General features: G+C 42.3%; 1 protein-coding gene across 2 annotated transcripts; it reads right to left on the bottom strand.

Moving 5' to 3' along the window:
* Positions 1 to 22: 22 nt before the first annotated feature.
* Positions 23 to 9,530, bottom strand: chrna11 (cholinergic receptor, nicotinic, alpha 11). Of its 2 annotated transcripts, none has more exons than XM_023839735.2 (11): positions 9,267 to 9,530; positions 7,920 to 8,059; positions 7,493 to 7,537; positions 7,030 to 7,139; positions 6,683 to 6,762; positions 3,311 to 3,478; positions 2,791 to 2,985; positions 2,238 to 2,324; positions 1,598 to 1,707; positions 670 to 1,402; positions 23 to 544 (listed from the first exon to the last, which is right to left on the bottom strand). In XM_023839735.2, exons 1-10 carry the CDS (start codon positions 9,382 to 9,384, stop codon positions 707 to 709), a joined length of 1,749 nt encoding a protein of 582 aa, XP_023695503.1. In that variant the 5' UTR covers positions 9,385 to 9,530; the 3' UTR covers positions 23 to 544; positions 670 to 706. The 2 variants fall into 2 exon arrangements, with proteins under 2 accessions (XP_023695503.1, XP_023695504.1); XM_023839736.2 differs by having other exon boundaries at positions 699 to 1,402.
* Positions 9,531 to 27,971: the final 18,441 nt, after the last annotated feature.

The raw sequence follows: 27,971 nt of genomic DNA, 5'->3' as shown, positions 1-27,971 counted from the left end.
CTTGTAAGACGGAACCCCCAGATTTAAGCTGCATACTACAAAATGACAGTGAGTCTGTGGAGCACAGCGCCTGACTGATGCTGTCGTGTGAAGGACAGAGACTAATACGGCCATTGATCGCCATCTGAGTTGTCCTCTCCCATCCCTGCCAGTAAGCGTGCCTTTCCCGCTCTCTCCCCTGCCAATTTATCAGTGAGAGCCCATTCAGCAGAGAGTCAGCACTCCTGCGCTATTGTCATTTTTCTGTGTCATACACACACTGAGGCACTAAGGTGGAGGGGGGAAGCGAATGATGAAGCGACATTCTCAGAAACAATGAAGCGTTTTATTTTGTTATGCTGATATTTAGGATGCCGATGAATGCTGAGGATGTTTCCCACAGGTTTGCGAAGGGCTGAGCGGCTTCTATCTGGGTACAGCACAGGTTCTCCGGTGGGGTGGGGGAGGGGGACTGCTGCCAGCTCAGGCTAGCAAAATGGCAGAGAGCTTGGAAAACTCCCTCCCCCCAAAAGCTGAGTGCCACAGGATGCAATGGTCCACCGGCCTGCCAGACAGAACCAAGCTATCAGCAATTAAACTGAGCACAGATGTCTAAGTGCAGAATGTAAAGGGCATGTGGTGACCTCCCCCGCCCCCCACATACACACACACGAACACACACACACGCACCCTATTGAGGAAACTACAGCTTCTCAGACCTCACAGCTCAGACGAAGTCTTTGGACACAGCCTCCACGAAGTTGGGTGCAGACATAAGGATGGAGATGGTGCAGATGATGTTGAAGACGCTGAAGGCCACCAGGCAGAGGCGGTCGATCACCGCTGCTGCAAATTTCCACTGCTCCGCCATGCTCTCGCTCTCGTCCTGCTCGCGGAAGTGGTCGGCCATGAAGCGCACTTCCTCGAGGATGGCCTGCAGCTGAGGGTCTCCCAGGGCCATTTGGGCACCTGGCCCCGTTCCTGACAGAGTTCCGACCCCCAGGCCACCCGTTGTAGTTCCCACGCAACCCACGCTGTCCAGGGTGGGCGTGGCCTGAGCAAGGTGGGGAGGGGGGCTAGACGCCCCCACCCCCGGGACCCCCCTCTGGGGCAGGCTGCTGCCTCTCTGTGCTGGATCAGTGACAAGGGGTGGGTCATCCAAGTTCTGGAAGCCGATGTAGAGCAAGTTGCCATTGTTGGCACTGCCCTGTGAGTGCAGCTGAGGGAGCCCGGCGTGAGGCAGGTTCTGCGGGTGCAGCGGGTGCAGGGAGGGCTCCACTGGCTGGGGCAAGCTGCCGCTGTGTGAGCCAGACGAGCAGCGGCGCAGGTGAGGGGCACAGGGAGGGTGCTCACGCTCGTCACTTTCCCCCGGCCGTTTCATCCGCAGAAACCAGGCCACCCACTGCAGCAAGATCAGCTGCACCTGGAGGCAGAGAAGCCAGTTCATGTGAAGTGAAGCAACATATGCTATTGGGGGGTTAAAAGCTTTTTGTGGAAATTTACCTGAAGATAAGCCCTGCAGACTTATACACACAGTCTGTGCTGAGCATCCTCCCACCCCCCAACCGCCCCCCCCCCCCCACCACAAAAGAACAGAGAGATGAGTGGGTAGCTGTACCCATTTGGGCATGTCTCCTCCATTGGGGTCATGGTGGTGATACTGCAGCACCACCACAGTGGCTATCACAGACATGCCAACGATGATCATGATGCTGGCAAAGTACTGCCCTGAAACAGAGTGAGAGAGTGATAACACATGCAGGATGCCAAGCGTCTACACTTCAGCAGGCTCCATATTGTTTGCATTGAGTTTTAGTGCTCAGTAATTCTGCATGACATATTCATTAGAGAACGGCTCGCTGAGAGGAACCATGGATCTCCACCTCCATGTGAGTATGCAAATTCTCTGTCACATTTGTGTATGCATTTCCTTGGGGGATTCCAGTTCCTCCAAGTCTATTGCAGTATGCGTGCCAGAATTACATCCATCCATCCATCTAACCCCTGGAACAGGCTTTATGGCTCACTTTGACCCTGTACTGGATTATGGAAAGACTCCATGGTGACTTATGTAGCTTCACTGGGAGGAGGCATATAAGATTATACCTTTTCAAGTGCTCATAGAAGATATGGAGCTGCAGGCATTCTGCTGATGTTCAAATAGAAAGCCAGTCTGTGTTTCCAAACACTACAGGATGTAATGTGAAAATGTGGCCTATATGGGCTTGTGTGTCCTAAGTGAGCTTCCTGGGACTGACCTATCAAGGGTATGGAGTCTGACGTGGCCGGCATGATCTCAGCTACCAGCAACATGAAAACGGTCAGAGACAGCAGCACAGTGATACCTGTGGGATGGAGATACAACAGCTATGAATTTTGGGAAGTCTGTAAGAGGACCAGATCAGGAACAAAAACGGGCAGCATGATCCTCGCTTTAAAGCCTTTAATATCCCTGTTCCCTGGCTGAAACTCCCTTTACAACAAACTCCCTGAACCCTTGACATGCCTTCAAGCTCCTCTCGTTTTATAAGGCTTTCTTGGCACTACAAGGTTATTGTGGTAAGGAGCTGCCAAACAAGCAGCAGAGTCACGAATAAAGGATGGCTAACATATTCATACCACAATAAACCTCCCTCCATTCCCGCTCCTTCCTTACCTTCACTCTCCATTACTCTCTGCCCCTTAAATCTTTCTCATCCATTCAAGCATTAAAAAAAAAACATCACTCTCCTTCTCCACCTTCTCCCTTCCTCTCCCTCCACCCTCTCATTCGGAACCCGCCCCATCCCTCCGCCCCTCCCCCTCACGCACCCAGGGAAATTTTCTCCCCAGAGTCTGCGGGGAGCACAAAGATGAGCAGTGTCATGGAGGACAGCAGCACGCAGGGGATCAGCAGGTTGAGGGCATAGTAGAGTGTGCGTCTTCGGATGGTCACTACAAAGGTCACATCAGGGTAGGGCTCTTTGCAGCAGTCGTAGTACAGCTCATTCCTGGTGCCTGGAACTCCTGTGCCAGCCAGAGACAATAAAGGGACATCTTAACTCAGCAGAGTGACGAGAGACGGTCTGCTTACTTGAAACGTTGAAAACGATTGAAAAGATTATTTCCTTCCAAAATAAGTTGCTACTTATCTAAAACTTCTGATTTGGTCCATTGATTTGATTTGTTTTTTTGTTTTATTTGGTCCATTGATAACTTGAAACATTACTTTATAATATTTATAATATCCACTTTGCTGAGAAAGCAGCTGGACTCCTCTGAAACAGTAACATTGTGTTACAGTGTATAAATGTGTGTGTCGAGAGTGAGACAGGAAGTTCAGGCCACTCACCCACCAGGTCCCACTCTCCATTCGGCATGTAGCCCGAAATGTCAGCCTCTTTCATCTGCAGATCCAGCAACCAGCCGTCAAAGGACCAGGAGCCAAACTTCATCTCGCACTTCTGGATGTCAAAAGGGAACCAGCGGACGTCCACATTGCATGTACTCATGAAGATTCCTAAATGTACAGAGAGGTTGCCCTGTGATTCCTAAGAGAGACTGTACTGTTGCACTCAGGAGAGAGAGAAACCACATCACTGTCCATGTAACAGGCAGTGTTCTACTCCGGGTAAAATGAACAATTAAAAATCCCACTTAACAGTCCAGGTCACCCTGTCACATTCACAGCGAATATGAAAATTTGTAAATAAAACTCGGGCCAAATATTAAACATGCAAAATGAACAGCCCTGAAAAGTATAAAAGTTACTGCGAGAAACGCTAGATTCCACGGTCACAGAGACATTAACATGTGAGTGTGGCTGGTTGCCGAAACAGGTCTTTAATTATTATTATTACTATTATTATTAATTTACCAAAGGTAACTTTTAATATTAAACATATGGTATGCATGTACATTATGGTTTTATGTAATCCAAATTGTTTTAGTATTGTTTGTATATTATTGGGTTTTCTCTCATCCAAAAATATTCCCATTTAATTGTTGACGACCAACTGGCAAATAACCGAAACCATGAAATAGCCTGAAACTCTCCAGACTGTATTATCCGATAATTACAGGCTGGCATCCTCTTATGGTTGTACCAGCCACCTTGTGATCTATGCTGCCTGGGATAGCTCTCCCCCGAAAAAGAGGTCAGAAATTGGATGGATGCATTTGATAATTATGAAATTATGTCGTTTCAAAACAATGATTTTAGGAAAATGATAATGAATAATGTCTAAGATGTCAGAAACAAAGCCAAATAGCCCAATTAAGTAAGCAAGCTCACAGGCCAGGCAGGGCTGCATGGCCAAGCAGAGTGAGCAAATGCAGTCGGAGTTTAGCCGTGCGGCTCGTTTCAGAGCATGTGGCACGAAGCGGTGCTGCATCAGCTCAGGGGCTACAGCACATACAGCTTCCTACTGCAGGGAGCAAGTGACCTACACAGCAGCTGATTCGCCCCAATTACTGAGGAACATTGGCACCAAAACAAACTAAAACATTAGTCAATAATGATTAAGTCCAGTAAAAAAACATCCAAGGTTCTCAGGAAGAGGCACTGGGACCCTGCTGGGTCCATATTCAGTATTTTATGGTATATACTGCATATCAGGGATGGGGCCACTCCGGAATGCATTCATCAATTCCATTCCAGATCAAGAAATGTATCTAGAGTTGGGATTGCAGAAAAAACTATGGGGAACAGAATTGGAATTGAATTTGAATTTCAGGGAGATTTAAATTCCAACTCCAGTTCCCCTTCCTGATTTGGGCCCGGAATTCCCCCCCCCCCCGCTGCATATTCATCCAGCCACCTTCAAACACTGGTAAAGTGCATAGGGGAACTGGAGCCCACCCAAGGCAGCACAGGACACACGGCTGGGGTACAGGCTGCATGGCATAGCCCAGACAGACACACACTCACATGTAATCACACACTATGGGCAATTTAGTGACCCAGTTTGTATAACTACACATTTTTGTACGATAGGAGGAAAATGGAGTAACCATGTGAGACACCTGAAACACCGGAAGGAAATGCAGCATCATACTCGAGTATATAATGCTGTATTATTTACTGCCCAGTACACACATAAATACAGAAATTATCTGTCTATTGCAGTGTTATTTGGGCATTTCAGACAGAGTCTGAATCTGCAGTTTCTTCTAAACCTTTTCAAAACAAAATCATTTTCAAATGTTTCCCAAAAGCAGAGTGACACAATTGATTTATGAGCTAATCAATCTCATTTGAAGATGATGTGCTTCGATCAGTAGCTGGAGATGAGCCACTGCTGTGTCTGGTGACAAGCTGAGGGATGATGTGCTTTTAGAAATAAGCTACTGAAATTTTGCACTGACAGCTAGATTTAGGTTTACATTTAGGACACGTACTAGAAAATTAGTGAGATATATATATAAAATCACTCGGCTCTGTCCACTATTGTTTTGGTAATGAATTCAGCTACTCTTGCTGTGCTTGCTTTTTCAAAATTCTCTTCTCTTTAAATTAATTACACCAGAGTCTTTTCTGTGGATAAGTCACTTTTCCCTGACTTCTGTTTATTGTTATAAATATTTTCTGAGTTTGCACTACACTATTTTTAATGACTTGCAGACTTTGCCAATAAAGCAATTTACTAAAATCAAGTGCTATATCCTGCTTTTTGTCATAAAACAAATATCATTCTTTTTTAAAAACTATTTGCTTCTTTGATATATTTGTAACTATGTGTTAGACTATGCTAATAAAACCCCCTGTAAACAGAATTTAGCATCTTCTGGATACTCAAACATTATAAGCTACAGTATGATTATAATTCTGACTTTGTGCGGATACAACTCTTTTAAATGAGAGAAATGTAATTCACTTCTGTACAGTGGCCTTGATTTTGTTTGTTTACTTCTGTTTACTTTTTAAAATATATACATAGCTAAGGATTACTTTCCCGGGGAAGCAATTCATGATTTTTGAAACAATTCTCAAATCAAATTGTTTACATTTTTAGCAAATATGATTTAATCAGCATTGGGGGGTGACAAAGTAGTGTAATAGATTACAATTTCAGTTTTTGTATTCACATACAGTTACTACCTTAATTAGAATTATGTTAGTTGTGTTACACGTCATGTAACAAGCAGGTTTATTTTCATCATTGGTGGGGACCAAATCAGCCCCAAACCCCCAGCCCACAGTACTCCCATCATATTGGTAGGGACATGTCCCTATGATCCATTTATAATTTATTTGTTTCACTGTTAAATTGTCCCAAGAATGTCAAGTTTCTGAAATATTCAAAACTTAAATTAAAATGAAAGATTCTGTCTTTTTCATTATGGGTGTGTTTTTTTCTTTTCAAATGGTGTTCGGTCAATATTATGTCAACATTTTCTATTTTGTGGATTCATTGGGGTTTTTGAGTAAAAAAAAAAAATGAAGTAATTTTTTATGTAATTTTAATTTTCCCTTTAAGTAATCAGTAATCTGATTGCAATTTGTGACAATAATTCATAATCTGTAATGGATTACTTTTTGAGCAATTTCCCCAACGCTGTATTTAATAAATTTTCAATGACTGATTTTTCGGGGCATAGCTTGTATTTAAGGCTCAGTTGTTTATGGACAGGTTGACTACGGGACGAGTCTTGAGAATGAGGGCAGTAAAAGAATCACAAGCTGCTCGGTGAGGGAGGAGGGTCAGCGTATCAGGACACTCACCTGGGGGCAGGTACTGGCAAAAGCCGCTGGAGTTGACCAACACATTTGTCTTAAAAGTGGAATCAAAATCGTCATCAGCACTGTACAAATGGAGAACATTATATCATATGAGCAACAGGGGCAAGACCACGTGCCAGTTGGCCAGCAAAAAAAATAATTTCTTTAATTTTTGGGCTCTGTCCAAGCACTTTGGAAATGTTTGATGTTATAAATAAGATACAAAGCAAAGGGCTCACATGCTACAGTAAATATACAAAGCGTGCATTAGCCAATTGAGTGCAAACATGTGCTTTTATTTGTCGAGTGGAAAGCAGGGAGTAATGAAATATGTCTTTGTGTTTCTGTACCTGTTGTACAGAAGGATGTCGGGTGTCCAGATCTGGTCTGTGGTGAATCTGAGGTTTTTTACACCTGGGTACTCAGACTGATTCCACTGCAGGTAGTGGTCATACCAGTGCTGGGAAAAACAGGAATGACATTATTTGATGTTGCCGAATATCTAATGCCTGTGCCAATAATTCACTCTCCTTGGGAAACTTAATGCACAAGGTCCCTGAGACATAACATCCACAAAGAATGGAGGCAGCGTGCACAGCTCTCCACACATCATGCATCTCACTGCACACTCAGCAGAGGCTACAACGTCACGTTTCTCACCCTGCTTACTCAGTAATGTTAAACACCAAGCTATTTCCCAAGCAGATGGAGGATGACATGACCACTCCTCTGCGCTTTAACCCCATCCCACACCCCCCATTCTTCTCCCCCACACAACTGTCCTGAATAAAGCTGTATCTGGATTCTGTTTACCATTTGCAGCCAAACGTTGGTAGTGAGAACTTGATTTTTCTCATCCTGTAAGATATAAAAAGGACACTTCAACAGGGCTGATTGAGATGCCTGAGGGACAGGTGTATTCAGCAGCATAGCTGCCCTGAAGATGTCCTACGAGAGGATACAGACACACAGATGCACCAGTGTACAAAGAGAGACAGACACAGAGGTGAAAGTGGACAGACAGACTGACACTAATAAGCTGCACAAAAGTGGCAGACATGTAAATAGTGCTTGTAGATGGAAATACAGACCGAGAAGCAGATGTTGGTGAGGAGAGGCAAACGGATGCATGTATGCACTGACATGCAGGCAGACATATAGACAGAAACACAGCCCCATGACACATTCAGGCAGATTTACGTGCAGCTGTCAAGGTGGGCTGGTGGACAGAGGCCCCTACCACATCCATTATCTGCACAAGAATCATGGTCAGGTTGACGGTGAGAGGAAGTGAGTCATTGGCCACTGGCCTCTCCATGCGGTTGTAGTCCTTCAGGAGCTGCTTCAGCAGGTTACGCTGGTAAGGACCCTGCTGGGACACTGAAGGAACAGGAAGCAGCATTACGGAGACACTGTAGTCACATCAGATCCACATCAGAGTTTTGTTCAAAGTCAGAGGTCCAGAGCAATTTCCAGTAACAAAACAGCATTTCATGATCTTTAATATATTAATAATAACTTTCAATATAGACCTCAATGTTTAAGTTTTTAATGCTCACTGATTGTTTCGACTCTTTATCATTCACGGAATTATGACGAGTTATGTGTGTGCGAAGTTTGGTGGTTCTACATTGTATTTTTGTACTTCAAACCATGTTAAGCTTTTCCCGTTAACCATATTGATTCATAAGGTGCATTATAAGCTGGGTCCAGATTAATTTGTGGTTAGGTCTGGACTTTGAGAACCCCTGCAGTATAGATTCTTGCATAAGAAGGCATTTTTCTGTAGCACTGTGGATACTTTTACCTTTTTAGTTCCCTTTAGCCATGTAGATGCCTGTATTAGTGTAGACCCATGAGGCAAAATAGGTCTTTACAACACTGTAGCACACATTAACCACCCTGGCTATTGTACTAAAGCTGTATCAGGCCCTTTGTGACTACTCTTTCCTGTAGCAGTGTCACCTACAGTGACAGTATGTCTTTCTCTCCCTTTCACTCCATGGTTTCCGACAATTGATCATGCCTTGTAACAGTAAGAATATTTGCAGCAGTAACACACTGTTTCCTGTGGGACTCTGTAATAGTACGGTTTTCTATTGCAGTAACACCCCATAACAGTATGATTTTCTTTTAGCAGTATCACTCTTGTTGGAGTATGGTTTACTGCAAAAGCATCACCAAATGTTGCAAAATATTTGCATCAATGCAAGTGTATTCTTATCTTGAGCTGATGGCAGGGAGTGACTGCTAAGGGCAGCCATTGTGCATCAGGGGGTGACATGTGCCTCATTCAGCTACTCTCAGAGATCTGGGAAAGCCTGTGGTTTATTTAGTTTGTTTAAATATCGGATTTTAGCCTAAGAAACAGATGAGACACATTTCCCTCTCACACTTCAGCTGCAGTAGAAGTAGAAAGTGCTACAAATATCACAAAGAATGTAACATTTCTTTCACTCAAATCATACTCCAAATCTCGAACACAGAACTGAAAAAACAAACACACATACAAAAGCTTCATTGCATACAACAGAAATGGAAATCGAAAAACAAAAACAATGAGAGGTAATGAAAGAGACAGACCTACCTGGGACCAGAGCTGAGAAACTAAAGAGGAGAAGACCAGCAGAGTGCCACATGGTCCTGGAAGTGAAAGCAGAAGGAGAAGACTGTGAAATGGGCTGTCCTGGAGTTAGCCGGCACATACAGAGAGGCAGAGGAAGGCACAGCTGGTAGCTCTGGGGAATTGCAATAAAAGGAGGGGAATGTCAGCTGATTAACTCTGGACCCACAAGTCAGCTCCCTTCCTCCCTCCCTTCAATCCCTCTGTCTGTTTCATTCTAGCCCTCTCTCTTCCCCCACCTATAAACTGTCCTGCTCTGCCTTTCAGTGAGTGCCCAGTGGGTGGAGCCAGTGAGGAGAGAGAGCGAGAGGGGGAGGAGGTACAGGAACGGGCAGGCAGGTTGGGAGCTGAACGAAGAGGAAGCCGTGATAATATCTGCCCGCTTTGTCCTTTGCAGCCCATCGTCATATCTCTCGTCCTCAGTGCATTCCTCTGAAACAACCAGACCATGTGCATTACCATGGCAAGGGTGGAGCCTGATAGGGTGGTTAAACAGTATCCTCGTGCTTCGGGGTCTGGAGCACTTCCACTAATGCTACCCATATGCAGTGATTGTCTTTACTCTAGTGATCCCTGCCAGTGTCCCCTAGTCCCAAGCTCTGCTTGCTCTTGATCTGCAGGGCATTAACATGCAAGGATTGTGCAGGCTTTTGGCTTCTCTGTCTGTAGGGGAACACAGGGTGGGCTGCTCTGTGTATATGCTCAAGCGTGAAAGCAAACAGCAAGCCTCTGCGTCTAAGTGATGGGGGAGACCCTGCCAGAGGCAGAGATCAGCTCAGAAACTGCTGATGGAGGAGAAAGCCACAGGGATAATAGATCACAGTCATTACTGCCCTGCTCCCCAAGCCTTGAAGGATCACATATACCTGTGTGCTTCACTATCATCATATACTGCTGGTCACAGCTGCTCTTCAGCCTGCTGAAGTTTCCAAAAAAATATGTACGTTTCCCAAGCATCCAGCTTCCACTCTCTTACCCTGGATAAGGCCACGAACGAATCTATGGATGCCAGTCCATTGCATGGCACACACAAACACACACTCACACACAACCATACCATATGGGCAGCTTAAAGATACAGATATATTTTGTAAAAAAAAACAAAATGAAAGTATTTTCAGTTGGGGCAGCTTGGTGGCTCAGGGTAGCCTCATACCACCAGGCATGGTGGCTTGAATTTTGCCTCCATCTGTCTATGTAGAGTTCCCATATTTTGAAGGCTTCTTCTCTGTAAGCCAAATTCTTCCTGCAGCCAAAAATATGCAGTTATTTATACTCATTATTACTATTTAAGCACCATTGGAGACTTCATTTAACAATGTATGCACACATGTATGCTGTAAAAAGTGCACGACTGTAATATACTGTTGTTAGGAATCTGCTGGACTAACAGGAGGTGGGTGGCACCACATATGAACAAAACGGGCTGACATGGGCTTCTTCAGCATCCCACTGCTGGGACCTTGACATTCAGGAGGATCCTGGAGGCAAGCAGCTTGGGATGTGCAAGCAGCGTGGCAGTATGTTCAGCTCCACTGCCTATCTGACCCATAACATAGAACTTCAACAAAGACTCAGTTAATCAATAATGAGTGTATTAATGTCTCGTAAAATGGGCCATATACTGTTTAATCATTGTGTTTAACTTTGCAATCATTTGTTATTAATAATTAACATGTACTATGGTCATAAAGGCACATTTAACCATTATATGAAAATTACTGTGACTAAAATAAGGTCCCCAGCAGCCTGACCCATGGCAAGTGTTTCTAGCAATCAGAAATGAATCAGTTTGTGACAAGTAGATCAATGAAGTTGTTTTACTGGGGTAACAGATGCTAAGATGACAAAGGGTCACCCTATTAGCCAAAGTACTTAGGGCTTGGGGGAGCAGAGAACTGAGCAGAATGGCAAGAGGTCCTATCTCTTTTATTAAGTTTGTGGGGGTGTCAGAATTGTAGCTGCAGGACAGATACTAGCTATTGTTCAATAGATCTTTGATAGAAGCAGTGCATGGTGATTCTATAATTTTTTTAATTCCCTCATTATTTTTAAATTTTGCATGGCAAACCCAACCTCACAAATGACAAAACATAACATTGTGCACAAATTCGACTAAATGTTTTGAAAGCAGATTTTCTTCTAATGTTTATGTAGATAGGAAGGATACGGATTCATCTAATTAAAATGATTAAAAAGCTGCATGAGATTAAAACTCACAATCTTTTGGACTGAGCCCATTACACTAATCAATAATTCCCACTAATCCACAACCCTGAAGTCTATAGGCCTGTTTAATCAATATTCTACAGAGATCCTCAGACTGCAGTTCCAAAGGCCACTGCATTAGCCACTACCTGAAAGAGCTCCTACTCCATGCTAACACATAGCTCAGAGGAATGAATAGTTAAGAAACTCTTATTGCTATGACATGGGTCAAGGCACCCCACTGCACAAAAATGAAACAATGCCTTCCTGACCCGGGACAGAGTCATGTTTCTTCTCCAAGCCCCCAGATTACATGTGAATGCAGTTGTACTGTGTGCAGGGATGTATGGAACCCTAGTGAACGGTGCTCAGCATCACCCTGGAGAACAGCGCAAACAGTGCTCAGTGTCACTCTGGTGAAAGGCATTCAGCGTTGTCCTCGTGAACAGCACGAACGGCGCTCAGTGTTGCCCCGGCAAGCAGTGAGAATGGCACTCAGTGTCACCCCAGCAAACAGCATTAATCTGGTGAACTGTGTGAACAGTGATCAGTGTTGCCCTGGTGATCAGAGTGAATGGCACTCAGCATCTCCCCGGTGAGCAGCGCACATGGCGCTCAGTGTCACCCTGGTGAATAGCATGAATGGGGACTCAGCATCGCTCTGGTGAATAGCGGGAACAGCACTCAGCGTTGCCCTCGCAAATGGCACTCAACGTCACCCTGGCGAACAGCACAAACAGCGATCAGCATCACCTCTGTGAAAGGCACTCAGTGTCACTCCATTCAGCAGGCTCCTGGAGGAAAACAGCACCTAAAACATGTTCTACAGGATCGCTCATCCAACCAATTACACTAAACTTCAACAAAGACTCAGTTAACCAATAAGGAGTATATTATTGTCTTGTAAAACAGACCATATACTGTTTATTCATGGTGTTTAACTTTGCAATAATGTGTTATTAATAGTGCTGTCAAATGATAAAAAATTTTAATCAGATTAATCACAGGGTTCCTGTGGATTATTTTTGATTAATCATGATTAAATATCATTCATTTTTAATCTATATTAATCATATTTAATTTTGCATGAGCAAACAGACTCAAGAAAAAAGGGAATATATATGCACTTAACATGTTTATTGAACATCTTGAACATGAGTCGGATGCATTCCATCTGCCACAGAAGTGCAATACCATGGACCCATATCAAAAAGCAAGATTTTTTGCTTAGCCGGACAACTTGTCGGATTTAAGGTACCTCAGTTTAAATGGTCTTTATCTTCATTCGCTTACAATTAGCACGAACTACCGTAAATCCGACAAATAATCCAACTAATCATGAAGTCCAATTCTAGCCCGGTTAATTGCCATTGTTAGCAATATCAGTTGATGACACATTACGTGCGGTGCTTTACATATAAAACTCCGTAGCAATACATCTACAGATAAATTGGACGGTATAGCGTGTGCGACCGATTTAATGAGCCACAAATGAGAAGTAGTGCTTAAACAGTATAAGACTACAACTTTCCCTTCTGTTGATAAAGGCTGCAGCCATCTTGGATTCTGAACTCGGGATCCTCTGTGCTGCTCCGAGATATTTAGTGCAGGAGCTAGGTGACTTTTATTCAACATGAAAGGTGCGGAAGGTCTGTAGTATCAAAAATGTTTATTAGGCTAAACTGTGCCAGGAAATGCGATTCTTAAGTTTCGCAAGTGGTGGGTGTGACTAGGGGCCACACCCAAAGTACCCCCCAAAATGGGTTTATTTAACATGGGAGGTGCAGACTTCGTTCCAATGCCAGTTGATGCAGGTGTATTTACTGAATGAAAAAATCCAACTTAAGAAGATTTTTTTTGGTGGAAGCACTAATTAAGAACACAATTAATTAGTGCTAATTGGAGTTTTATTTAACATAAAAGGTGTGCAGTTGAAACCAACTTCATTACATAGTGTCACATCTCAGTAGTTAGAAAAATAAACTTAAGAAGAAAAATTATGGTGGAAAGACCCCTTAAGAAGGGCCACACCATGCCACACCCCCCAAAAATGGATTTATTCAACATGGGAAGTGCAGACTTTATTTCAGTGCCAGTTGATGTGGGACTGTTCACTGAATGGAAAAACACAAGTTGAGAACATTTATTTAATTATAAATGTTTGATATATACCTACTACTACATTTCAACAGTTCAAAGAAACTGGGGTTTCTAAACGGGTAAACGGGGTTTTTAATGGTGAAGAGAGGCAGACATCCACGAACATACTAACAATAACTTACACACCAAAGTTCGGTCGATCTGATTCATTGTTTGACCTCTTCATGAAAAGCAAGACTTTCTCTCTATCTTTAGCATATACATGTGTGTAAATGAATCTACCTTTTAAGACTCACACTTTCTCGAGGTGAGCACATGGTCCCTGGACCATTTCATTAAAATCTGAAACAATTCGATCTGGCAAGTGACGACGATGGTAAAAGAGATTTTTAAGAAATTTAGCCTCTGTGACTTACGCTAAGTTTCTTAATTCCAGACATTTGGTGAATGCTTCTCTATCATGGCAATGAACGATAGCTCTCCAGTGCCTCTGGTGCCACCACACAAAACATGTATTCTTCACATTGAGCAAGCAAATCGATCAGCCCAACAAAGACCCGTGGTCCAGTCCTTCAACCCTGAAAAATGATCCATTGTGAAAGAAGCTGCCTGTTTGAGGAAGGCGAAGAAGAACTTTGCTACATCAAAGTATTTTCAGGTAGTTCAGTCTCTTCCTGAGGATGTTGATAGTTCTCATGGTTATCATGTGCAATGTTACAAGAACTTTACTGCTGTTCCTCAGGACTCAAAAACTGCTAATGATAGTGCAAAACCAAAACAGTTACGATCTGGAGTGCCACCATCACCAGCTTTATCATCAACTGGAGTTTCCCAAATTCCTGGCCACTGAGTGGAAATCACAGCATTATGCGTATCTGATTGAAAAGAGGCATGTCTACCTCTCCTACTTAGGTTCATGCTTTCACTTCTATGTCAGCAATGGACAGGTCATGAGAGAAGAAGTTGAGAACTTGAAAACTAATCATGAGGAGGCAGACACACTGATCGCAGCCCATGCCAAGTTCATAGATGGTGAAGGAGGTGCCAACAACATTGTAGTCAGAGGATCAGACACTGACATTGCAGTCATCCTCTTATACCACTGCTGGGAAATAAAAGCCCACATTTGGATGGATGTTGGTAATTCATCAAAAAACAACAGACGGTACCTGAGCATCACATCAATTGCCAATACAATCGGACATCAGGTTTGCAGTGCACTCCTTGGGTTCCATGCATTAACAGGGTGTGATTACACCTCGGCATTCCATCGAAAAGGCATAGTCAGACCATTTGCACAGATGTTGAAAGATACTTCAGCTCAGAAGGCTCTCTCATCCATGTCTACAGGACAGCTTCCAGAAAGAGACCAAAAAGCTTTGGAGACCTTTACAGCAGAGATGTATGGAGCAAAGGGCAAATCGGCTACTTCATTAAATGGGTATCGTTACAAGGTGTTCGAGAAGGCCTATGGACCAAAGGCAAGGTGCAAGAATGCTTTAGAAAAATTGAAGGACATAGATGGTAGTATGCTTCCTCTTTGTGAATCTGAGTTATCTCAACATATTAAACGAGCATCGTTTGTAGCAAGGATGTGGGCCACTGCTACTGCAACAAATATAATACAGCATCCTTCGCCAGATGATGGATGGGACCTGAAGGACGGACATTATGAAGTCATTTGGTTTGAAGGTCCTGAACTACCAGAATCATTGATTCCAGCAGAAGGTGACCTTCCTGAAGAAGACTCTGATGAAAACTTTGAGATTTCATCCTCTGATGAAGAAAGCTGCCTATCGTCAGATGAAGAGTAAGAATGTCTTTAGCTGCATTATGGGAAAACGAACATTCACCAGACAGGGTACTGTGCAGAAAACTGTATAGAAAGCTAGTATAGTTAATACCATATGCTAAGACAGTATAATATTGATTGGCTGATTTATTATATCCTTTTGGCAGTTTTCCGCATTATATCAGGGTTATTTGTACCTGTCTACATGTATTTTGACCCTTGCTGCTGGTGTATGTTTGACATTCAGTATTAAGGATGGCTGTACAGTATATCTTCACCCTTTCTCACTATGAAAATCATTCTGAAATGGTCATGTCACTAAGTGGATTTGCTTGATGATATCAAATTAATGCATTTTACACTTTATATAGATGTATTCAAACTTTGAAAAGTGGTTACAAAACTTAAACTGTGTTTTTCAATCTTGATTATTAGGTAAAAGTGCAATTTACTACAGGTGTTCAATAATTTGTTGTCCTAGTAAGTAAATGCTGTAATCAGAATGGAGCAAACCAAAAACACAAATTTTTTTCTAACTAATTTTGATTGTGATTTCTGCCATCATTTTTGTTCTTAAGTAAATTTTTCTGACTACTGAGATGTGACACTATGTAATGAAGTTGGTTTCAACTGCACACCTTTTATGTTAAATAAAACTGTAATTAGCGCTAATTAACTATGTTCTTAATTAGTGCTTCCACCAAAATAAATGTTCTTAAGTTGGCTTTTTCCATTCAGTGAACAGTCCCGCATCAATTGGCACTGAAATAAAGTCTGCACTTCCCATGTTGAATAAATCCATTTTTGGGGGGTGTGGCAGGGTGTGGCCCTTCTTAAGAGGTCTTTCCACCATCATTTTTCTTCTTAAGTTTATTTTTCTAACTACTGAGAGTTGGTTTCAACTGCGCACCTTTTATGTTAAATAAAACTCCAATTAGCACTAATTAATTGTGTTCTTAATTAGTGCTTCCACCAAAAAAAATCTTCTTAAGTTGGATTTTTTCATTCAGTAAATACACCTGCATCAACTGGCATTGAAACGAAGTCTGCACCTCCCATGTTAAATAAACCCATTTTGGGGGGTACTTTGGGTGTGGCCCCTAGCCACACCCACCACTTGCGAAACTTAAGAATCGCATTTCCTGGCACAGTTTAGCCTAATAAACATTTTTGATACTACAGACCTTCCGCACCTTTCATGGTGAATAAAAGTCACCTAGCTCCTGCACTAATTTCTCGGATGTCCGAGAAACGGGAGCGCATGTAGTTACTTCCAGCTTCAAAACTCCGGAATTCGACTCGGAATACAAGCTCCGAGGGGAAATGGAACGCACTAAAACTACCCGAAATGGGTTGACAGAGACATTTCAGTGATTTTGAATCATTCTGCGCTGCAGATGGGTTAATTGCGTTAAAAATTTTAATCAGATTAATCATGATGATGGATTAATCCGCGTTAACCCGTTAATTTTGACAGCCCTAGTTATTAATAATTAATATGTACCATGGTCATAAAGTCCCCAGCATGACAGCGCAGAGTATCGTCCCAGGGAACAGCGCTCAGTCACCAGGCATGCTAACAGTGTTTCCCATGTCACATCCAGTTTACTGAGTTCCCAAGTGGTCCTGGGTGAGCAGCCAGACTAAGTGCAATTCAGAAAATCCCCATGATGATGGACCACATTACCCAACCTGGATTGGGGAGACCGGGGCCTCACCCTCGAGCCAGGCCTGTGGCAGGAACTCGAAGGTGAGTGCCTGGTGGCTGGGCCTCCACCCATGGGGCCAAGCCAGGCATAGCCTGAAGGGATAACATGGGTTGGCCCTCCTGTGGGCCTATCACAGGTAGGGGGAGCCATGGGGGTTGGTTGCGATGTAGACCAATTGTCACCTACTAAAACTGGCTATAGGTACCTGGAACGTAACCTCTCTGGTGGGGAAAAAAGCCTGAGCTGGTGCAGGATTGAAAGATACTGACTCACCTCAATGCATGGCTTGGACTCTATTCCACTCTGGAGTTGGCCATGGGGAAATGCGCTGGGCCGGGGGGCCCTGGGTCGGTGCCAGTACACTTGAGTTTACCCCAGTGAATGAGAGGATCATCTCCCTTCAACTTCCAGTCCAGAATAGCAGTCCAGAGTATCTGGCCTTCATGGAGGCCATGGAAGGAGAGCTGGAAGGTGCCCTGTCTGGGGACTGGATTATTCTGCTGGTGGACTTTAATGTTCATGTGGATAATGACAGTGAAACCTGAAAGGGTGTGACTGGGATGAATGGCCTGCCCGATTGGAATCCAAGCAGGGATCAGTAATTGGACTTATGTGCTAACCACAGTTTGTCCATAATGAACACCATGTTCGAACATAACAGTGTTCTAGGGCTGCACGATTTGGGGAAAATATCGAATCGCTATTTTTCTGACAGAAATTGCGATTACGATTTGATTTGCGATTTAATTTTTTTATGTCAAGCTTCAGTTCAATATTCAGTGTGTAGTAATTTTAAAACGTGACGCAGCATGAGATACCATCGATCAGTATTAACTGGTCTACGTTCTAATGCAAGGATGAGAATTTAAAGATGTGATGTGTCAAGTTAAGTAATAATGAAAACAATTATAATATTAATATATTATAATAATTATATTATACTTATTATAATAAAAAATAGCAATCTTGCAGGTAACGCTTATTACCCTACTATAATAACCCTAGAACCACGGTTCTAGTGTTATTATAGGAGGGTAATAACAACTGAAATTGTCAGTGTGAGGATCTCAGGATCCTCACACTCCAGGGGGTCACTCTTTATATGTAAATTCATTCACAACACCTACACACAGCACCTTGTTGGGGAGGGTCTTTTGGGGTATAAAGGGGGGTGAAGAACTGTCCTTAATTTGTATTTGAGCTGCCTTTCAGTACCCGGTGTATGTCTACACTGTATTACATTATATTATTTTTTTATTGTTCAATAAAAACACCATTTTGTTGAAACTGCAGAGACTCTGCAAGTGGATTCCTTACAGCACCTGACCTCCCCACCCTTCCAGTCCACCATGACCAGTCTTGTTTGAGTGACACAGCCTCTCCAAAAGTTGGATCTGTCTGTGTTTGTAAAATCTGGGGGGGGGGGGGGTGTATGTACTGTAGGAGCTAGTACTGTTTAGGCAGAATTCACACGTTCCCTTACCCATGTGTACGGACACAGGTTATTTAAGGGTGCACATGCCCAGAAGAATTGTTGGAAGAGAAATAAAAAATATGTGTGTTTTTGTGCCTGACCTGGGTTTGCTGCCTTATCCTTTTTTGCCGCACTCTGCCTCCACAATACCCTGAAGGTGGTACAGTCATGGCCAAAAGTTTTGAGAATGACACAAGTATTTGTTTTGACGAAGTTTGCTGCTTCAGTGTTTGTAGATCATTTTGTTAGATGTTTCTATGGTACAGTATTCTGACATATAATTACAAACATTTCATAAGTCTTAAAGGCTTTTATTGACAATTGCATTAATTTTATGCAGACTCAATATTTGCAGTGTTGGCCCTTATTTTTCGAGTAATGCTGTCAATCAATTTCTGAGCCAAATCATGACTGATGGCAGCCAATTGTTGCATAATCAATGTGGGTTTTTGTTTCTTCACCTGCCTCTTGAGGATTGACCCCAAGATCTCAATGGGATTATGGTCTTGGGAGTCTTCTGGTCAGGGACCCAAAATATTGATGTTTTGTTCCCTGAGCCACTTAGTTATCACTTTTGACTTATGTAATGGTGCTCCATCATTCTGGAAAAGGCATTGTTCATCACCAAACTGTTCTTGGATGGTTGCGAGAAGTTACACTAGGAGGATGTTTTGGTACCATTCTTCATTCATGACTGTGTTCTTAGGCAAAATTGTGAGTGAGCCCACTCCTTTGGCTGAGAAGCAACCACACACATGAATGGTCTCAGGATGCTTTACTGGCATGACACAGGACTGATGGTAGTGCTAACCTTTTCTTCTCTGGACAATTTTTTTTCCAGATGCCCCAAACAATCAGAAAGGGGATTCATCAGAGAAAATGACTTTACCCCAGTTCTCAAGGCCATCCTCCAAAAGTCTTCGCTTCACTATGCATGCAGATGCACTTACACCTGCCTGCTGCCATTCCTGAACAAGCTCTGCACTGGTGATGCCCCGATCCCATAGTGGAATCAACTTTAGGAGACGTTCCTGACGTTTACTGGACTTTCTTGGGTGCCCTGAAGTCTTCTTCACAACAATTGAACCTCTTTCCTTGAAATTCTCGATGATCCGATAAATGGTTTAGGTGCAATCTTACTAGCAGCAATATCCTTGCTTGTGAAGACCTTTTGTGCAATGCAATGATGACTGCACATGTTTCCTTGCAGGTAACCATGGTTAACAGACGAAGAACAATGATTTCAGGCAGCAACTTCCTTTTAAAGCATCCAGTCTGCTATTCTAACTCTCACCTGTGTTAATGAGAGAATAATTGAAACCATGTCAGCTGGTCCTTTTGTGGCAGGACTGAAATAAAATGGAATAGGTTTTTGGGATTAAGTTCATTTACATGGCAAAGAGGGACTTTGCAATTAATTGCAATTCATCTGACACTTTTCATAACATTCTGGAGTATATGTAAATTGCCATCATATAAACTGAGGCAGCAGATCAGGTCAGGTTGGGGAGCATGTGCTGATGCAGCGTGTTGCCACACCCACCACACAGCAAAACTCCTCGGGATCCCGGCCAGCAATCCCCCAGGCAGATACACAGTCCAGTCCCACCCTCCAGAAGTGGCCATCCATCTGCTGCAGCCAGGTGTTACATGGGTCCCACGAAGTCTCAGTATGTCCCACATATCTGCATTATTGTTTAGAGTATGTGCACATTCAGGTTTGTCAATAATAGGGTTTTTGGAATTACATTAATGAAAATACCAAAAAAAATTTTTTTGATAAATTATGATTGTGAATTTTCAAGTCTTGGTCTTGTTTTGGTCTTGATTATAAGTCTTCATTTTGTCTTGGTCGGGTTGGGTTTTGGTCTTGACTATGACTATTGGCATAATCATAAGAACATACAGTATGAAAATAAGAAATTTGCAAATGAGGCCCATCAAGCTCATTTAGGGAGAACTCAACTAATAGCTCGGAGTTGTTAAAGTCTTATCTAGCTCTGATTTAAAGGAAGCCAGGGTTTTAGCTTGCACTATAATAACAGGAAGACTATGCCATATTCTAACTACACGCTGTGTAAAGAAGTGCTTTCTCAAATCCATTTTAAAGTGTTCTCCTGCTAATTTCCACCTATGAATTATGTATGTATTTAAACTAATATTGAAATAGCCATTTGGCTGAACAGCATCCAGACCTGTTAGAATCTTATAGACCTGGATCATGTCCCCCCTCAGTCTCCTTTGCTCGAGGTTGAACAGATTCAGCTCAGCTAAACTCTCCTCATAAGACATTCCTCTAGGACCATGGAATCATTCTTGCAGCCCTATGTTGCACCCTTTCCAAGGCAGCAATGTCCTTTTTAAGGAATGGTGATCAAACCTGCACACGATATTCTAGGTGGGGTCTTTCCAAGGAATTGTATAATCTTATCATCACCTCCTGTTTAAATAGGAGGTTAAAATGATAGCATTAATTTTATGTACTGTTAAAAGGAGTTTGTAGTGTTGCCTACTTTTTCTAAAGTTTTAAAAGTAAGTATTTGCATAAGAATGAGCTATTAAGTCACATGACCAACATGGCTTTACATAAGAACATAAGAAATTTACAAACGAGAGGAGGCCATTCGGCCCATCAAGCTCGTTTGGGGAGAACTTAGCTAATAGCTCAGAGTTGTTAAAATCTTATCTAGCTCTGATTTAAAGGAACCCATGGTTTTAGCTTCCACTACAATAGCAGGAAGACTATTCCATACTCTGACTACACGCTGTGTAAAGAAGTGCTTCCTCAAATTTGTTTTAAAATGTTCTCCCGCTAATTTCCACTTATGGCCACGAGTTCTAGTATTTAGACTAATATTGAAATAGTCATTTGGCTGAACGGCATCCAGACCCGTTAGAATCTTATAGACCTGAATCATATCCCCCCTTAGTCTCCTTTGCTCAAGGCTGAACAGATTCAGTTCCGCTAACCTCTCCTCGTAAGACATTCCTCTAAGACCAGGAATCATTCTCGTAGCTCTTCGTTGCACCTTTTCTAAGGCAGCAATGTCCTTCTTGAGGTATGGTGACCAAACCTGCACACAGTATTCTAGGTGGGGTCTTACCAAGGAATTATATAAGTGTAACATCACCTCCCTTGACTTAAACTCCACACATCTAGAGATATAACCCAACATTCTGTTCGCCTTTTTTATTGCTTCCCCACATTGGCGAGAGTGGGACATGGAAGCATCAACATACATACCGAGATCTTTCTCGTAATCAGCTACCTTTATTTCAGTGGAACCCATAAAATATCTGTACTGTATATTTCTGCTCCCTGCATGGATTACCTTACATTTATCTGTGTTAAATTTCATCTGCCAAGTATCAGCCCATTCGCTAATTAAATCCAGATCCCGTTGGAGCCTCTCTGCTGCTAGATTAGTATCTGCTACCCCGCCCACCTTAGTGTCGTCTGCAAATTTAACCAGTTTACTGTATGTATTCGTGTCAATATCATTAATGTAAATTAGGAACAATAGTGGTATAATGGCTTTGAACTGGAAGTTAATACGTAAGAGGCAACACGGTAAATTTTATTTTTGTTTGTTGCATAAATATATAAGATGTGTTTATTTTTTGTATAGAGATGTACATACAGTGAGGGAAATAATTATTTGACTCTCTGTTGAATTACTAACTAGACCCATTTATTAAAAAATGAGAAGTCTGTAATTTCACTCGTAGGTTTATTTTAACAACAGAAGATAGATTTTCAACAAAACAAACAAGAAAAAAATCATTATGTAACAGGTACAAATCAATTTGTCATTTATCTAGGGAAATAATTATTTGATCCCCTACAAGCCAGCAAGGAATTAGGTCAAGTATATGTGCACTAACACAACACAAATAGTACTTAATTAAGTATTAACAGATACCAAGCCATCATTGTAATTTAATGGCATTACTTTGTTAAACAGTATTCTTGGGTCACTAACCTGTCTACATCTTCAGCCTTATCACCATGGGAAATAACAACGAGCTGTCTAAGGACATCAGAGACAAGATTGTTGAGCTTCACAAATATGGAATGGGCTACATAACCATCAGCCAGCAGCTTGGTGAGAAAGTGACAACTGTTGTTGCAATTATTCACAAAGGGAAGAAAGACAAAATAACTGTCAATTACCCTCAGTCTGGGGCCCCAAGGAAGATCTCATCTCATGTGGCATCAATGATCTTAAGGATGGTGAAGGCTAACCCCAGAACTACACGGGAGGAGCTCGCTAATAATCTCAAATCAGCAGGGACGACAGTCAACAAGAAAACCATCAGTAACACATCATGCTGTTACGAATTTAAATCCTGCATTGCTTGCAAAGTACCCCTGTTCAAGAGGGCCCATGTTCAGGCCTGTCTGAAGTATGCCAGTGAACACCTGAATAATTCCAATGAGCTTGAAAGAATGTGATGTGGTCAGGTGAGACCAAAATTGAGCTGTTTCACATCAACTCTACTCGCTGACTATAACCCCAAGAACACCATCCCTACCGTCAAATACTGAGGTGGAAGCATTATGCTTTGGGGGTGTTTTTCTGACAAGGGTACAGGACAGCTGGACCACATCAAAGGAAAGATGGACGGAGCAATGTACCGTAAAATCTTGAATGAGAACCTCCTTCCTTCAGCCACCCCTTCAGCGGGTGGGTCTTCCAGTAAGACAACAACCCTAGGCATACAGCTAAGGAAACAACAGAGTGATTCACATTAAGGTCATGGAGTGCCCTAGCCAGTCTCCGGACTATAATCCCATAGAAAACCTATGGAGGGAACTCAAGCTTCGTCTATCCAAGTGACAGCCTAAAAACCTTAAAAATTTGAAGGAGGTCTGCAAAGAGGAGTGGATGAAAATTCCTGATCTGCATGCAAACCTGGTGACCAACTACAAGAAACATCAAACAGCTGTGCTTCCAAATAATGGTTATTACACCAAATACTAAAGCATGTGTTCCAAGGGATTAAATACTGTACTTATTTCTTGAGATGAATGACAAATTGGTTTGTAACTGTTGCATGATGATATTTTCTTGCTTGTTTTGTTGATAATCTATCTTTTGCTGTTAAAACAAACCTACCAGTGAAATTATAGACTTATGGGTCAACTGAAGAATTCAGCAGGGGGTCAAATAATTATTTCCCTCACTGTATGTGTGTGTATGATACTGAAAAACTTTATTTTGCGTCCATAGTGTTCATGTCGGTGTTGTTTTGCATGAAGAAGATAAATAAAACGACAATTTGAACATCAGTATGAAGCGTTGACTACCTTGTGACTGGCGTAGCTACACCTCTCTTGACTTAAACACCACACACCTAGAGATGTAACCCAACATTCAATTGGCCTTTTTAATTGCTTCTCCACACTGGCGAGAGTGAGACATGGAAGCATCAACATAGACACCAAGGTCTTTCTCATAATCAGCTACCTTTAGTTCAGTGTAACCCATAAAATACCTGTACTTTATATTTCTGCTCCGTGTATGGATTACCTTATATTTATCTACAGTATGTGAAATTTAATCTGCCAGGTATCAGCCCAGTCACAATAGTGGTCCTAAAATTGAACCCTGCGGTACCCTTCTATGAACACAGGCCCACTGTGACATTGTGCCTCTAATAACTACTCGCTGCTTCCTGTTTGTTAGCCAGTTTTCGATCCAGGCTTCCTTAAATTCCTGCAGCTTTCAGCTTAAGCAGGAGCCATTTGTGGGGGACAACATCAAAGGCTTTCTGGAAATCTAAGTAGATCACATCATAGGCCTTTTTGCAATCAATTTCTCTTGTAGCTTCCTCAAAGAACTCAAGTAGATTAGTTAAACAGGATCTTACCCCCCCTAATCCATGTTGGCTATCCATCAGTGTCAGGGTTAGCACTCATCTGTCCGAGTATTTCATATCTTCTGCCTGTTTGACCAGCAGGTGTCGCCAGTCCTTGTGTGTTACCTGATTGCTCGTTGTCCTGCACCCTCCTTGATTAGTTAATTGTGCCATGTCTCACTCCTCCTGTGTCGTTACCCAGTTTGGTTGTGTATTTAAGTTCCTGCCTTTTTTCAGTTTTTCAGTGTGTCATTGTACATCACGTGTATTTCAGAAGGTGTATTCAGAATGTCAGAAAGTATCCTGTGTTGTTATATATTTGTTCCCTGCCTGCTCCTTGTTACTTTGACTTTTTGTAGTTAGTCTTTGTTTTTCCCTATTTGCTTTTTGACACCTCGTGGTCTGTTTTATTTTGCAGTATTTTCAGTTTTTGTTAATACACCCCTGTGATCTGCAAGTGGAACATCTGCTTTCCTTTTCCCTGCCTGCATGATGCCCCGTCCCTGTAATCAAAATTCCTGAGTCCCTGACACTCAGTGTTATTTGAATCCAGGTAATGTACCATTTTCACTTGGATTATAGCTTCCATTACTTTTCCAGTTATGCAAGTTAAACTGATTGGCCTATAGTTTGCTGAATTACTTCTATCCCCTTTTTTGAATATGGGCATTATATTAGCATGCTTCCAATCAGAAGGTACCACACCAGTAGATAAGGCTTTCTGGAATAGCAAAGTTAAAGGTTGGCTAATAATATCCTTCATCTCTTTTAGAACTATAGGTAAGATGCCATCAGGGCCCAGCGATTTATTTATTTTGAGCTTAGCTAGGCTTGGTACTGCCTCAGTTATACATATATTGGTTATAGACGATGCTGGATTAGTAATAAAAGTTACTTGTGTTCTCTGCTGTGAACACCTGTGAAAAATAATCATTAAACTCATTTACTATATCAGTTTCATTTTTAATTATATGGCACTTACTATCCTGCAAACTAGTAATTTCAGCTTTGAGATCTCTTTTAGGGTTTAAATATTGGAAGAAACCTTTAATGTCACCCTTAGCCTCCAATACAGTCTTCCTTTCTACATTCTTCTTAGCGAGTCTAATGTTATTTTTTTAATTCAACCTGTAGACTTGGATACTACTGCTTTATTTTGAAATCATTATTTTCCAATTGTGTGAAGAGAGCCATTTTCCCCATGACTTAATTCTTAATTTCTGTAGTAAACCACCTTGGTTGCAGTTTCCTAGATCATTTTTGCTGGAAACGGGTATGAAGTCCCCCTGCACTTGCAAGAATGTGCTTTTTAAAAACTCCCATGCCACTTCAACAGTTTACCTGTTGAAGAGGCATGAGTGACAACCAGAAACAGCGGATCACATGGGGATCCCACACGAGGTTAACGAGGGAAGGAGCGGACGATCGGGCAGGACAGAGGTAATGTTGGGATAAGATCTTTATCGTTTTGGAAGCCATTAAGAAACAAATGCTCTTCTTGTTTTATCCTGTTCATTTTGTGTTTAAATGCTAAACAAAGAATATTTAGGTGTAATTTTGGGGGGGCGGGAAACAATTAATTGGTTTTCCATTATTTTTTATGGGAAAAATTCGATCTGAACTCAAACTTTTTAGGATTCGATCCGGAGTCCGGAACGGATTAAGTTCGAGAACCGAGGTACCACTGTAGTGTATTTCAACTAATAACTTCAGGACTTGAGCGGCATCTGCTGGTCAACGAAAATAAATGCATTTACTACTATTAAAGAAAAAATAACCCATTTCCCATGACTATATACTGGCATCTTTCATCATCCATATCTAATCCATTTCTGAAAATATGCTGGATAGTAGAAGTCTATATTCCATTATTTTGAATAGAAAAATAATGGGTTCCCAGTCCATCCCAAAACCGCAAACAATTTCCCCAATTTTTAAACGTATATATAATTATCCACCAAAAACTTTTGCATAATATAAATCATTTAAAAAACGAAATACCTAACCAGTCACTTATTTGTATAGTACATTTCATAGAGAGGCAGTGAAAATGATAAAATATGTAGTAATACAAGCCAGTAATTAATTATAGTAAATTATAGTAATTAGTAAAAACAAAACTCCCACAGCCCTACAAGCGGCAACAGAAAATGGATGGATGGAAAAAAAACATGATGACAGATGAAAGTTAATTACAGCTCATGAATTATTCAAAGGCACCCATAATGAATGAAAATGTTTTGTAATCTAAATTTAAATGTTTCTGCTTTTGGTGTACATCTGAAATCCTCAGGCCGCTGGTTCCAGCTATGGACACCATAAAGGCTAAAAGCAGTTTCACCAGGTTTGGTTTTAACTCGGGGCATCAGGAGATGACCAATCCCCAGATACTTAATGTGCTTAATGTCACGGCCACAAGGGCGGGACCGAGCGCCGGTAGACAATCGGCAGCTAGTAGCGCCTCTATTTAAACCGGCATATCCCAGAAGTCTGTGCGAAGTATTGTTGCCGTTTCCGAATGAGCCGTACTGAGCGTTTTGCCTGTCCTGTCTCCCCTGCTTGTCCTGCCTACCGTGTCCTGCCCTACTGTTCCATCTACCCTGCCTGCTCCTCGCCCTTCTCTGACCTGCCTGATCCCACCTGACCTGCCCTCCTGCTCTGTCCTGCTGCCCAGACGATCCTGCTCCTTCTCCCTCGTCATCCCTACGTGTAGGATTGACCTTCCCGGTGCTCGATTTCTGCCCGTACATCGACTATTCTTTTGGATTCCCCTTCTGGTTTTGGCTTTTCAAGGTTCTATTAATAAAACCTTTGGCTACTGCACTTCGGGGTCTCCGCCTGAGATGAGATTGATCACCATGGTGTCATCCGCACATTAAGACACTTGACAGGAGACATAGGACAGTGTTTCCTCTGGGATGGGGGGGTCAGACGGACACCAACAGGATTCATGCTGTTCATGTGTTTCTTTTAATGACAGGGTTAGGGTTAGGGAATTACATTTTAGCATTAAAGAAGTATGGGAAGTATACACTCACCTAAAGGATTATTAGGAACACCATACTAATACGGTGTTTGACCCCCTTTCGCCTTCAGAACTACCTTAATTCTACGTGGCATTGATTCAACAAGGTGCTGAAAGCATTCTTTAGAAATGTTGGCCCATATTGATAGGATAGCATCTTGCAGTTGATGGAGATTTGTGGGATGCACATCCAGGGCACGAAGCTCCCGTTCCACCACATCCCAAAGATGCTCTATTGGGTTGAGATCTGGTGACTGTGGGGGCCATTTTAGTACAGTGAACTCAAGAAACCAATTTGAAATGATTCGAGCTTTGTAACATGGTGCATTATCCTGCTGGAAGTAGCCATCAGAGGATGGGTACATGGTGGTCATAAAGGGATGGACATGGTCAGAAACAATGCTCAGGTAGGCCGTGGCATTTAAACGATGCCCAATTGCCACTAAGGGGCCTAAAGTGTGCCAAGAAAACATCCCCCACACCATTACACCACCACCAC

The sequence above is a fragment of the Paramormyrops kingsleyae genome, chromosome 23, assembly GCF_048594095.1.
Source record: "Paramormyrops kingsleyae isolate MSU_618 chromosome 23, PKINGS_0.4, whole genome shotgun sequence".
Classification (NCBI taxonomy): domain Eukaryota; kingdom Metazoa; phylum Chordata; class Actinopteri; order Osteoglossiformes; family Mormyridae; genus Paramormyrops; species Paramormyrops kingsleyae.
This window is presented reverse-complemented; position numbering and strand designations above follow the sequence as displayed.

Excerpts from the sequence above, each read along its gene's own strand:
- chrna11 (XM_023839735.2), bottom strand. The coding sequence starts at position 9,384 with ATGTGCCGGCTAACTCCAGGACAGCCCATTTCACAGTCTTCTCCTTCT. Across the intron at positions 2,325-2,790 it reads TGGGGAGAAAATTTCCCTGG|GTATCACTGTGCTGCTGTCT; the intron begins GTGCGTGAGGGG and ends TCCATCCCACAG. Across the intron at positions 1,708-2,237 it reads AGACTCCATACCCTTGATAG|GGCAGTACTTTGCCAGCATC; the intron begins GTCAGTCCCAGG and ends ACTCTGTTTCAG.